This window comes from Lycorma delicatula, chromosome 5 (assembly GCF_047948215.1).
Source record: "Lycorma delicatula isolate Av1 chromosome 5, ASM4794821v1, whole genome shotgun sequence".
Taxonomy (NCBI): Eukaryota; Metazoa; Arthropoda; class Insecta; order Hemiptera; family Fulgoridae; genus Lycorma; species Lycorma delicatula.
This window is the reverse complement of record NC_134459.1, coordinates 41,342,047-41,356,413: the sequence shown is the minus strand read 5'-3', so window position 1 is coordinate 41,356,413 and position 14,367 is coordinate 41,342,047. Positions and strand designations below refer to the sequence as shown.

Here is a 14,367-nt window from a genome sequence, read left to right as displayed (position 1 = left end):
TTTGTCTCAGAATTATCCTCCAATTATTGAAAGATTTTTTGCATGCTTCCATGTATTCTGACAAAGATAATGGTGCGGCCAGGAACAATAGTGACTGGAAAACAATGTAACATTATAAAAATCATTAACCAATTTAAAATGATCTATGGTATTTATATATAAATATATTATGCACAGTATAACATACTAACCTCAGGGGTAAGTTCCAAATTGTTGTTACCAACATAATTCTGAACTGGATCAGGTACAAGAATCAAGTCATCTCTACTTATAACTGAAGCACCGTTGGTAGCAAAACCATTTTTGATCGGTTTATCACCATTTTTAATTTGGCTGTATTTATTATTTTCACAATTGTTTTCATCTTTTTTATCAATTTCAACAATATTTTTTGTTTCATTATCACCATTGCCTTCTAATTTTTCCCACTGTCTCTTCTTTTCAATGGACTCTCTACCATACTGAAAGAAAAATTTAAAACTTTATAATCAAACATTAAAAAAAACAAATATTAAACATCAAAATAAAATTCCATTTCATATAATGTAAATAGTAAAAAACAAAACATTTAGAGTTAGATAGAACTCAAAGATAAATGAGGTAAACAACTTTTTTTTAAATATTATATTAAATACTAATTAAACAATAGTCTTATAAAGTGATTCCTATGACTTATTGAATTATAATATGATTATAATAGAATATAATTAATATTTATAATATAATATAATAGAATTATAATAAGAATAAGTCTTATTGAAAATTATAATACGATTACATTGTGATAATCATCAGTTCTCTCCATAACAGATATTTAAACTCTCAAACAAATGTCATGGTCTTACACATACGAGGGCTATTCAGAAAGTAAGGAACGTTTCCACCTGATGCCGCCAGGCGCACGCCAATCGCGTATATATTGGTGTACTCGTGCTCGGCACCTCAGTCAGCGTCCAGCCGTGACAACGGGAATATCTCCCCGTTTTTTTAATATTCAAATTTGAAATGTGTGCTGCAATCGAAAATCCCGCTAGTTGTGAGGTGCGGTCTGTGATTCGATTTTTGTTAGCAAAAAACTTTAAACAAATAGAAATTCATCGGGAACTGTGTGAAGTGTACGGGAACAACGTAATGAGTGAAAGTTCTGACAGGAAGTGGTGCATTCAGTTTAAAAATGGCCGAACAAACGTTCACGATAAAGCGAAGAGTGGACGTCCGAGCATTGTGACTGACGATCTGGTCCCCAAAGTTGACGAAAACATTCGTAAAAACCGCCGTTTCACAACAACTGAGCTTTCTCTATGTTCCCCACAAGTTTCACGTACTTTGTTATTTGAAATTGATTCACAGAAGCTAGGCTACCACAAATTTTGTGCAAGATGGGTGCGTCACTGAGTGAAGCTAGTGATAAAACTAACCCTGGAAATCATAGACCTATTTCTTTTGTCTATAATTTTGTAAAGATATATGAAAACTATTATGTAATAGAATGTTGAATCTCCTGAATAAATACAATATTCTCTCTAACTCACAATATGGTTTTAGGAATGGTATTGGAACTAAATTGTTGATTTATATTATTTACCAAAATCTTACAAAAGTAAACCTATAACTGCTACATTTTTCGATCTGGCTAAAGTCCTCGATACTGTAAAACTTTTAACTGAAAAGCTTGAAAAAATTGATTATCAAAGGTTTAACTCTTCAGCTACTTCAAAATTATCCACTTACAGAAGACAATATGTTAAAATTAATAGATTAAAAAGCAACCTACAAGATTTAATACTGATGTTGCTCAGAACCATTCTTGGGCCTTTATTATTTACATTAATAATATATTTGAACTACAAAATTCTGATTGTAAAATTTTATCTTATCTGATGATAGTTACAAAATGTATGGAAATTCTTGGTTGGAAGTTTATATTAGAAAATGAACTTATTGAATTAAAAGAGTAAGATTCTAATAAGTAAGCTCCAAGTGTAAGTAAGACTGCCTGTTTAATTTTTGGAAATCATTATGACTGTTGATTTTAATGTTGTTATTGCCAATGAATTTGTTCAAAGAAAATGTTACACAAACTATTTAGGTATTATCACTGATCAACATTTCAGATGGGATTGTGAAATTTCAAATAAAATAAAATATACTATTTTTGTACTATCTAAACTAAGCAAAATTCTTACTGTTCAAAATTTATTTACTATTATGTATAGCATTTGTTACAGTATTGTTCCTATGGTATAATTGCATGATAATCAAATAAAACAGAAACTGTATATAATAGTAAAAATTCATTACAAAAAAAAATCAATTACATTTAATTTACTTGAAAATGTATTAGATACTCTTTAAGTCATTATTACAGTGAAAAATTAAACTATACAAATACATGTAATTTTTCTACAAGATATGCAGGCATATCCATTCAATCTTTGAGGGTATATAAAAAAAATTGGCAGAATGAATCATAAACAATCTGCTATGTATTTATTTTAATAAACTGCTTCTTGAACCTAACAGCCTAGTTTCAAGAAATTATTAAAAAAAAAATATTAGAAAAGGCTATAAGACAAATGAACTTGAATAAGGCTATTTCATATTGATGAAGACTTAAGTTGACATTACTGAATGATATCATTATTTTTGTTTTCAAGTTTTTGTATTTTGTTATTTTTTTCATATTTGTTCACCTAACTGTGTACAGATGCCTTGGCATCTCTGCAGATACTGCTGACACAATGTCTCTGAACTGTTACTTTGAAACTGGGTAATTAAATAGATTAATTAAATAAAATAATTAAAAATATAAAAGTAAATTAACAAATGATGATATTGATCATTTGTATTATGACTATTATTCTAACACTATAAGACCTGTGTTAAAATCCAGCTAAAGGTGTACTAGCTAAGTATAATCATTTACGATTATGAAAAGATGGCCAATTTCTATGAACAGAACCACTGCTTCTATATTCTCCTTTCTCTAACCTCCTCCTTCAAATCTCTCTAAATGCTACATTGTGCAGACTTACTGGCACGATACAAACACAAGCATTAAGCACAAACAAAATTAACCTTTGCAAATCACCTAACAGAAACTGGACATTTATATAAAGATATTAAATCATAACATGGAGATAAAAAACATCAACTCATAACGTACGTTCAAACAATATAAAATTTGCAAAAAAATGCTTTACAAAAACAAAATATTAAATCTATACAAATAAAATTGTAAGTGTTCATTTATTCAAAATCTTAAATCTCCAAAAGCTCTTCACCGATTGCTTTGAAATTTTGACACAACATTGCATTCGAATACGCACATGTTTTTATATACCTACTATTTATATATCTGTGACAGGTAAAATCATCCTTTTTTTAAAAAAAACAATTCTATCTGTTGGACATAAAAGCAACACATGCTATACTAAATATTTTACAATTCATTTCAATGTTTCCAATATGTGTATCCACTATAGACTAAAAAACTACTGGACCAATTTGTGTGTAGGGAAAAAGGGAAAACTTGGAAAAGATAAAAGGGAAGAAGAGGAAAGTGGAAAAAAGAGAAAAGGAAAAACAGGAAAATGAAATGGAAAGGGGGATGTGGAGAAAGGGAAAAGGAAAATTGAAAAAGGGGAGAAAAGGGAAGGGTTAAATTTTGTGAAGTTCCATTTTGTGTCCATTTAATCTATAAATACATATATATATATGTATATATATACTCAAATCTAGCAATAGCAAAGCGCTAATGGGTCTACTAGTTAATGAATAAAAATAAATTAGATATATAATTCAATCATATGGTACAGAATCATGATCAAGTATCACAAAAGGATCTTTGGAAGAATATTTCAAAGGCGATTTGTTTTGTTTAATGTTACCTACAATCTATTTAAATATCTTTTTACAATCAGTATTTAAGGAAAAACTACTCTATTACATACTTAAAAGAAAAAACAGTTACTGTATTGAATGATTGCTCATTTAATTAGTGCTGATATTGTCTTTTAAAGTAAATATTATTTATCTACTAAATATTAGTGGATATATGTTCCAGATACAATGGGAAACTGAATGTCTGACAAATTGGAAAGTTCTAAATATCTCAGAACACCTTAGAGATTAGTACCTTAGAAATTAAAGAATGTAAACTAGAAATAAAATTCTAATGCTCAAAATTATGTTCAATAAACCAGTTTTAAGATCACCAAAGTTAGGAACACAAGGTGCAGTTCAAGGCTTGCTGTTGGAATTTCTTTAAAATGACTAATGATTAGTAATCAATGCAATTAACAATAAAAATAAATAAATTTAAAAACAAAAATAATAATAATGCCCTAATAGGAATTACTAGGAATGTGAGAAATAGTTCACTATTACTTAAGATGTAAATTGAACTGATTGGTTGTAATAAACTCTGCAGTAATGCATTTGATTCCTCTTTCATGTAATAAAACAATAAAGAAACAAACAAGTGCAACCTTTTAATAAAAGAATACCTTATAATAATCTGCATATTTTTTGTTATGACTGCATTTGTTTAATATTAGCATGCAACAATGTAATGTATACTACAGCATATTATTAAAACTCAATTACTATATAAGTAAATCTTATAACATAAAAATACCTGTATAAATACATTATATTTTAATAAAATCTGTAAAACAAATTTATTATACCTGCCCAGACAGGTATAATTTTACATTATGTAAAACTAGACACAGACATTTTGTAATTAGGATAAAGACACAAATAAAATAATCTTTATAAAAAAATTCTTTATCATCAAAATTTAAAATAAAAGTAGATTTCTAAATTTTTACTATCAAGTCATATGTAATACATCTTGTCAGTGTGATAGTCATAGTTATGTTTATTATCTAAATTTGATATTGATATAATAATTTTATAATTTTACACAATTTTTTTTTATAAAGTTTACAAAATAAACATAACAAATGTGACTACCACACTGACAAGATGTATTACGTATGACTTGAGTTTAATAATTGATGATCAATTTTTATATTTACATAAATATCTTTTATTTTACATAACTCATTTAACGTGTAAATTATTATTATTACAAGTATAATTTGTTACGCTCCCTCTATGCATCATGAAACCTTGTCGTTGGTGAGAGGGTTTGAGTGCTCAGTGAAACAGAGTAACTGCACCAAAGGTGCAACCATATCAGAGAGGTATCTGTTGAGAGCCAGCCTAAGGGGTGATTCCTGAAAGAGGGCAGCAGCTCTTTCAGTAGTTGTTAAGGGCATTGTTCAGGACAAGTTAAACAGCCATATCAACATCACTCAGTCCTCTGAGTACTGCGCAGCTGAAAGCAATGGAAAACTACAACTGCTTTTTTTCCAAGAAAATGTAGCTCTCTGCATTTTCATATAGCAATGATGGAACTTTCCTTGGTAAAATATTCCGGAGGTAAACTAGTCTCCCGTTCGGATCTCCGGGTGGGGGACTTACTAAGGAAGAGGTCACCAGAAAATTAAAAAATAACATTCTACGAGTCGGAGCATGGAATGTTAGAAGTCTAAAATAGGTTGGTAGGTTAGGAAATTTAAAGAGGGAAATGGATAGGATAAATGTAGATGTAGTACGAATTAGCGAGGTTCAGTGGGAAAAGGAAAACTACTTTTGTCAGGTGATTTTAGAATAATTATCTCAGCTTCAAATAATGGGCAGGCAGGAGTAGGTTTCATAATGAACAAGAAGATAGGGAAGAGAGTAGAGTATTTCAAAATGCATAGCGATAGAATCATTGTAATAAGGATAAAATCAAAACCTAAACCGATAACGACTGTTAACATTTATATGCCTACAAGCGCCCATGATGATGAGGTAGAGTGTGTATATGAAGAAATTGATAAAGCAATAACACATAAAAGGGAATGAAAATTTAATAATAGTTGGAGACTGGAAAGCATTGGAAAAGGCAATGAAGGAAATATTGTGGATGAGTATGGGCTGGACAAAAGGAATGAAAGAGGGGGACAGACTTACAGAGTTTTGCACGAAGTATAATTTAGTAATTGCCAACACCCAGTTTAAAAATCATAACAGAAGAATATACACATGGAAAAAGCCAGGAGATACTGCAAGGTATCAGATAGATTATATCATCATTAAGCAAAGATTTAGAAATCAACTTGACTGAAAAACTTACCCTGGAGCAGATATTGATAGCGACCATAATTTAGAAATAATGAAATGTAGACTGAGGTTTAAAAACCTGAAGAGAAGGTGTCATATGAATCGGTGGAATTTAGAGAAGCTTGAGGAAGAGGGATAAAGAAGATTTTTGAGGAGGACATCGCAAGAGATCTAGTAAAAAAGATAAGGAAGAAAATGTAGAAGAAGAATGGGAAAATATTAAAAAGGAAATTAGCAGAAGCGAACTAACCCAGAACAAAGAGAACTGGCGATATATACAGCTATCAGACAATATATTTCAGCTGATGGATGAACGTAAAAAATATAAGAATGCTAGTGATGAAGAAAGTAAAAGGAACTATCAACAATTAAGAAATACTATAAACAGGAAGTGAAAACTAGCAAAAGAAAAGTGGATTAAAAAAAAGTGTTCAGAAGTGGAAAGAGAAATGAACAATGGTAAAATAGACGAAGCACACAGGAAAGTTAAGGAAAATTTTGTGGTACATAAATTAAAATCTAATAATGTGTTAAACAAAGATGGTACACCGATATATAATATGAAAGGCAATGTCGATACGTGGGTGGAATACATTGAAGAGTTATACTGAGGAAATTAATTAGAAAATGATGTTGTAGAGGAAGTTGAAGAGGATGAAAGGGAAGAAACAATACTGAGATCTGAATTTAAGAGAGCATTAAAATATCTGAATGGCAGAAAGGCTCCTGGAATAGACAGAATACCTGTAGAATTACTGCGCAGTACAGGTGAGGAAGCGATTGATAGATTATACAAACTGGTGTATAATATTCACGAAAAAGGGGAAGTTCCATCAGACTTCAAAAAGAGTGTTATAGTCATGATACCAAAGAAAGAAAAAACAGATAAATGTGAAGAATACAGAACAATTAGCTTAACTAGCCATGCATAAAATCTTAACTAGAATTCTGTACAGAAGAATTGAGAGGACAGTGGAGCAATGTTAGGAGAAGGCCTATTTTGTTTCAGAAAAAGTATAGGGACAAGGGAAGCAATTTTATGCCACAGATTAATAGTGGAAGGAAGATTAAAGAAAAACAAACCAACAACATACTTTGCATTTATAGACCTAGAAAAGGCATTCGATAACGTAGATTGGAATATAATGTTCAGCATTTTAAAAAAATTAGGGTTCAAATACAGAGATAGAAGAACATTTGCTAACATTTACAGGAACCAAACTGCAACAGTAATAATTGAAGAACATATGAAAGAAGTCGTAATAAGAATGGGAGTCCAACAAGGATGTTCCCCATCCCCGTTATTTTTTAATCTTTACATAGAACTAGCAGTTCCAATACATTAAGTTAATTTTTAACTCCAAAAAACAAGGGGGACTGAATGGGTGACATGCACATTAATACTAGTTTTTAATCATAGTTAAAAAAAATTGAAATTTTAAGTACAGGTCACCCATTCAGTCCCCCTTGTTTATTGGTAAAATAATGTTAAATATCCTCCCCCTTAAATTGAATTGAGTCAAAGCTTTGACATTTTAAATGAATAAGTACTTTGGTCATATTAAAGCTGAGTTTTCTACAACCAGTTTTATAAAAATAAAAAAATATATAAAATTTACATGTACTTGTTGCATACTTCTGGAAATTTTTGTAACATTTTGTGTTATTTGGTCTCCGATACCCAAATTTTTGGTCAGTCATTATAATTTATAGTAATGTTGCTGCAGCAGCAATAGAGCTATAGCTGGGAAAGTAAAAATGTAGCATTAAAGTTATAAATTCTATACAAATTCTTGTTCAAATCTTTTGTATGTATTAATTTCATTTAACATGGCCCATATATATATATATATAAAAAAATTATAAATATAAATTATAAATCCGCTTACCAACAAATGTTTGTATAGATTATTAATGTAAATGTCATTGGAACTTTTTTTTTTAAAAAGGGTTGTCCAGTAGGACCTAAATTAAAAATTAAAAGAAGTTTTAAAAATATTCACTGGCGGATTTAACAAAACCATCATAAAACACAAATAATTTGTAATTTATATAAAATTGATTATATTTAAAACATGAAAAAGAATTTCTTAATTTAAAAAATAAATTAAATTTTAAGAAAACAAAAGATGAAACCACTCACATTAAATGTATGTTAATATTTGTAAATCAAATCACATTAACAAATAATAGGACTCCATATAATGGCATTGTGTGTGGTTGAACACACACTGGCTGAACTGTGTTGTACAAGTATGAAAACAATTTGAAAACCAAAGTTTTATTTATTAGTTTATTATTTTTTTTAAAGGAAAAATTTTGACAAAAGTTTTTAAAAACTTTTGTCAAAATTAGATGGGTGATGAAGAAATGCCAAGAATAAAGATCCTTTGTATGTCAACTGAATACTCTACTATGTTGCTGAGCCAACAAAATAATGTTAATAATTACAAATTGTAATTTTAAAATAAATTTTTGATTGACTAAAAAACAAATTAATTCATGAAAAGTCAATGCTATAAATACTCAATGGCAAGGAAGAAGTAAACATGTAGGTCTAGGTTAGATAGTTTAACTGAAGGTCAGCAACAAAAAAACACACACACACCACCATATATGATTACTAATCCATAAATGGTATATTATATATTTATATATATCTACATAACATTTTTAAGGTGAATGATTGCAATAATTAAATTTAATTATTCTTTACTGTTATACTAATAAGTTTATGTACAAAAATTTATTTATTTGATTCAAAAATGTAATAAAACATTTTATTTTTGTAATAAAAAGAATTTAATTGTAAAAACTAATTAAAAACCATTAATCATTATTTATCCCATGATCTACAAAAAAAAACTTGCTGTTTTTAAGCTAACTAAAAATAAAAGCCAACACGCCAGTATTACAAATACATGCACTAAAACACACAATTTTTCATTAAAAACATCAGCGCAGCTAAACAAAAAAATACTAATATCAATATTTACAGTCCAAAAAGATATGTTTTTGCCAATTTAAAGTTATTTTTAAAAATAAAATATGAAAGGATTTTATTTTTAAATGCTCCATGAACTCTGTAAATTAGAGAATATATCAGGTGTTATTAATTAACAACCCCAGCAATTCAGAAACAGACTGACAAGAATTAAACAAAAGATAATACATGTTAGTAATGTATTAAAAATTATTTTAATTTAAAAAATATTAAATCATCTTACAGCTTACACATTAGATGAGAACATCACAACAGCTGTAAAAAATAAAATTGAGTTTTACACACAGTAATTGAAAAATACAATATATAAGTAGAATTCTTTTGTGTAATACATTCTTTGTAAATAAAATACCTTTTTCATCAAGATTCAAGATTAGAACAAATGGCTTGGGCATAATATAATTAGCAAGTGATTACTAAGTTAATAACTATGGCTGTTAAGTAGTAGAACTCTTCAGAGCTATATAGCCTTTGTATAAACTAAGTGATAAATACAACAAATCAGTCTTCAAACTGATAAATGAACATACATGTGGGTGTCTGTTATCAATAAAGAAAAATCAGCAGATCCAAGGAAATTAAATTCATCTAATAATTAATATTTAAATTTAAAACAAACATCTGACTTTATTAATAATCAGAATTTACAAATTATAATATCAAATAATTTTCCAGCATTACTGGCACTCATATACATGATTTCAGTACTGGTGCCTAGTCTGACATATCCAAATAAATAATTATTTTGAATTTCTCTTGTTTTTCCTCATGTTAATATTGTTGAAATGTAAATGCTGTAGCAAAAATAAAAATTTTTCTTTTCACATCACTCACTGAAACGCCTCCACACCACATCCGTTTATATCCCAGTCTGGAAGACATCATCCCATTCGAGCTCATCAAAATTCAAATAATTACTTCTAAAAGCACTAGCAACCTATAACAAATTAATATAGCCTCTTTATTTCACCTTAGTTGGTTTTGTTGACTCAAGTGTAAATTGGTAAACATTGATTTATATAAAAATTGGTGTGGTCTATCAATTTTATTTAAAATTTCATTTGTGAAGATAGCGCTCAAGATTCAAATATGGTTTTTTCTTGTTTATCGTATTGTTTTACTCTTGGAAAATGAATAACAATGTTAACTTGGACTTGTGTTCTCACAGTTTTTGGTGGACAGTGTATTTTTCAATCAGTTCCATATTTTCCAATTTCCTCACTGCCATCTTTACCTTCTTGCTCGGTGTCTGTATTTTTATCAAATACTTCCACATTATCTTTATCTTCAACATCATCAGTTAGATCAACGGTAATTCCTTAGAAACTTCATTCTTACTCTCCACTATAACTTCAATCAGTAAAATTTTATATGGTTTTGTTCTTTATCGTAGTCCATGTTTAAATAAATATAAGCTTATTCAAATAAAAAACAAAGTATGATGTAAACAACAAATGACTTCCTTGTACGCCTATTAAATTACAGTTACACATTTTTTTAAATGAAAAGTACATAAAATTGTATTTCATTAAAAACTTCTGATATCTTTTCATTTTTTTTTGTTATTGAATTAGTATTCATCGTAAAAATGTTTTTACAATGAGAGGTTAATAATTGATTAATAAATCAATATATTTAAATTAAAAAAAATAATAACAAAAAGGAGATGAAGTCCGATTCGAATTGATGTGCCTTACCCTAAGATCCAAATATTTCATTAATTACAATTTTATTATGTTAACTCTGGAACCAATGAAAATAAGTACCACTTACAATAGATAAATTATTGAAAAGCTCTCATAGGGCTTAAGTGGAGTTAAGAAAAAGTCCAAAATCCAAATTTTTTTTATTTAAATCTGGACACTTTTGGTTCAGCTGATTGCAATCACAACGGGAGATGCGCAATTAGATGTTACAACAGTCCTAAATCCAAATTTTCAACATCCTACGGCTAATCATTTTTGAGTTATACAAGATACATACGTACGTACATACATACATACATATGTACGTACACATGCACACTGAAACTAGTCAAAATGGATTCAGGGATGGTCAAAATGGAAAGTTCGTTTGAAATCCGAAAACCTAACTTTTTCATGATCAATATAATTCAAAACCCATCATCACAATACTATAGAAATAGTCAAATAATCATCACAATACTATAACTATAGAAAAATTCCTCACTGCTGTTGACCATAAATAAATATTAAAATGACAGACCTGTAAACTTCCATCCACCTTTCTCAAAACTATTTTAAAGAATAATATTCAATAAATTAAAATCTCATTTACATGGAAATTTAAATTCTAATGACAGAAAACAATGGATTCTGAAAAGAGAAATAATTAGAAGTGTACAAGCAATAAATAAGGTGAAGTTGAATAAATAATTTTTTATCGCAATAAAGTTTTTTATTGTCTGAATCTTGAAATCACTTAAAAAAGTAATTTGTTTAAAAAAAATCCCACACTACTGTTGATTAACAAAACGGAGTATAAAAAGAAAAACAAAATTATTTTTAATAATGGGATCTTTAGCCAAGAAATAGTTATAGAAACGTATCAAATACAATTTTTTTTTTTAATTTGTTGTACCCAGTATCGCAAAGAAAAATTTTGATGCGTAACAAAAAAATTGTAATTATACTTATTCATTTGATTAAAATCATGAGATTTTTTCTTTTCCTTATTTACAGTAGTCCCAATTTTTCTGATTCAATCAAAACCCATCATCAATTAAAAAAAAATTACTTATTTATACTGTGAAAATCTGTCTCTCTATCTGTAGCTACATATGTATAAAACACCACACAATCCTTTTTCTAGTCTAGTTGGATAAAAACTATTGAAAATATATAAAGCAAGTTCAATTATCGGTATATATCATACTTTGTAGACAGGAAATAACATCAAAGTGCTATCTGGAATATGAAGAGTTCAAATTGTGTCCAGACTTATTTTTGATAATCTCCCCTCTGATTAAAAAAAAATGAATTGATTAAGAAAACAATAAATCTAATTTAGATACTTTAATATAGCTTGTCCAAGCCGAATTGGCACAGATCTTATCAAGGCGATGGTTGCCTATCTAGCGCGGGGCTACAATATGCTACTCTCATACAGTAGCGACCGAAGTTTTGGGAAAAGTTTGTACTTTTTAACTGGATCCGAATTTTCGGACGAAAATCGCAACTATCTCGAAAACGGTCGGTCCTAGCGCTCTGAAAAATTTTTTCCACCCCCTCAACGTTACCCCATCCGCTCCCCGTGGTGCCTGTCGGATGATATTTTCAAGTGCCTCCGGGGCGCCGTTCGGAAATTGGGGAAGGGGTGCGATGGAGTGCCACCGTAGTATCTCAGCAACCGCTCGTCCGATTTTCACGATTCAAACGGCGTATGTATCAGTAGGTCGGGGGCTAACTGTTTAACGAATCGGATACACTCTAGATGGACTGGATCTTGGTTATCCGGAAATTAAATCCACCCACCGTAAAAAGTACAGATCCGATCTTTTGCTAAATACGCTCAAACCTGTGCGCTAGCGCAGCTGTAAAGTATAAACTTATGATGACTAAAAAGTATAAAATAAAAAATACGTAAAAAAAGTTTTTATAATCGTTTTTACTTGCTCGACAATCTTTTCAGCAAAACTTTTACACTTTACTTTATAATGTATTTTGTTATGAATTCTGTAACTACCACTAGCATGGTATAAATAAATAAAGAAAAAAATTACAAACTTGCCGTACACATAGCACCTAACTCCCTACTGCATGTTTTCGTCTTCTTTTGACGATTCTGATGAACTCTCACTTCCCAAATTAATGATGACACGATAAATATGTTGTTACACAGATCCTTGCAGCTTGCAACACTCATCTTCGTTTATTAACATGTTCGCAAATTTTATCCAGACCTCGACTAAGAGTTCTGCAAATTTTTTATCAGAAATTTCCATTTTGCAGCAGTCGTAAATTGTACATTTTTGGCTGCGACCATTATCATCATTTTTGTTGTCCATTATCATCTCGATGGGATTCAAATCGCGATAATATGGTGGTAGGCGTAAAACAGAGAACACACACGCCTTCCTCCAATTTCTAATCTATTTTATATGTTTTCAGATGATCTTTAACTTTTTTTTAATTGTCTCACACAACTGAACTTTCGTCAAATTTTCGTTGAATGTTAAGCTGTTAAGCCCGCCGCCAGTCACTGGTTGATTTGTTGTTGAATACGGTGCTCGCTTTCTTCAGCAATGTGATAAGAAGCATTATCTAAAATAACGACACTGTTTACTAGCAAGTTAGGCGTTAATTTTTATCTTACCCGCTTTAAAAGTATGTTGCAGTTCATCTGAGAATGATAATCACCTGAAGAAGATTTGGCTTTCCTTACTGTCAAGCGATTGGGAACGAATCCCATTTCACTACCGGCGTGGATAATTATTATCGTTTCTCCTTTTGAAATTGGCACAGCAAATCACTCAGGCGCATTTGAAGGTTGCCAAAATTTCTGGAAATGAGAACTTAAAATATTGTCTCATCGGCGTAGACGATTGGTCTTCCTTCAACTCGATCTACGTCTTCTTGATCTTCTTCAACTTTATTCAAATATGCAAACCGTTTGTACTGAATAACATGTTTTTCAATAAGAATTGCCCTGTTACTTCTGATTTTCTTCCATTTGAGGACCATGCTTAACAAAAATGCCCATAAGCAACTCTTTTGCCCAGTAAATAATCACTTTTTAGTTTTTCGGTAAGTTTCCTTAGAGAAGACCCTCGTTTAAATAAAATTTTAAAACTTTACGTCGTATTGCATTCCGATCAAAACTGTCTGGGTTGTCACTTCCTTTTTGCGTTTTATTCCTTTGCGAGAACTGAATTTTTTCCGAAGCTACTTCACCAGTAATTCGTTAAACTGTTCTTTTTGAGACTCCTATGGCACACGCAACATGTTGTACAACTTTTTTGGTGTGGCTAACGAACTTTCCAACTGCAGCTTCTCCTGCCATGCGATTAAAAACGTGTATAATATCTTTCCCTTGGCGGTGAATGTCTTTTCCGCGTAAATTACACGTAATATGCAAAATAATAAAATCAATTCACTACCATAAGAATAGAGCCGACAAAAATGTACTAATTTAACGCGAATAAATTAGTTTTAAAATTTCAC

General features: G+C 30.0%; 1 protein-coding gene across 2 annotated transcripts in view; it reads right to left on the bottom strand.

Annotated features, from left to right (window-relative positions):
- The window catches only part of Gpat4 (Glycerol-3-phosphate acyltransferase 4), a 124,574-nt gene that overhangs the window by 41,332 nt on the left and 68,875 nt on the right, over positions 1-14,367 (bottom strand). For both annotated transcript variants that reach the window (XM_075365964.1, XM_075365965.1), the window contains one exon: positions 192-461. In XM_075365964.1, the coding sequence (XP_075222079.1) occupies positions 192-461 (270 nt within the window). The remainder of the gene's footprint in view (positions 1-191; positions 462-14,367) is intronic.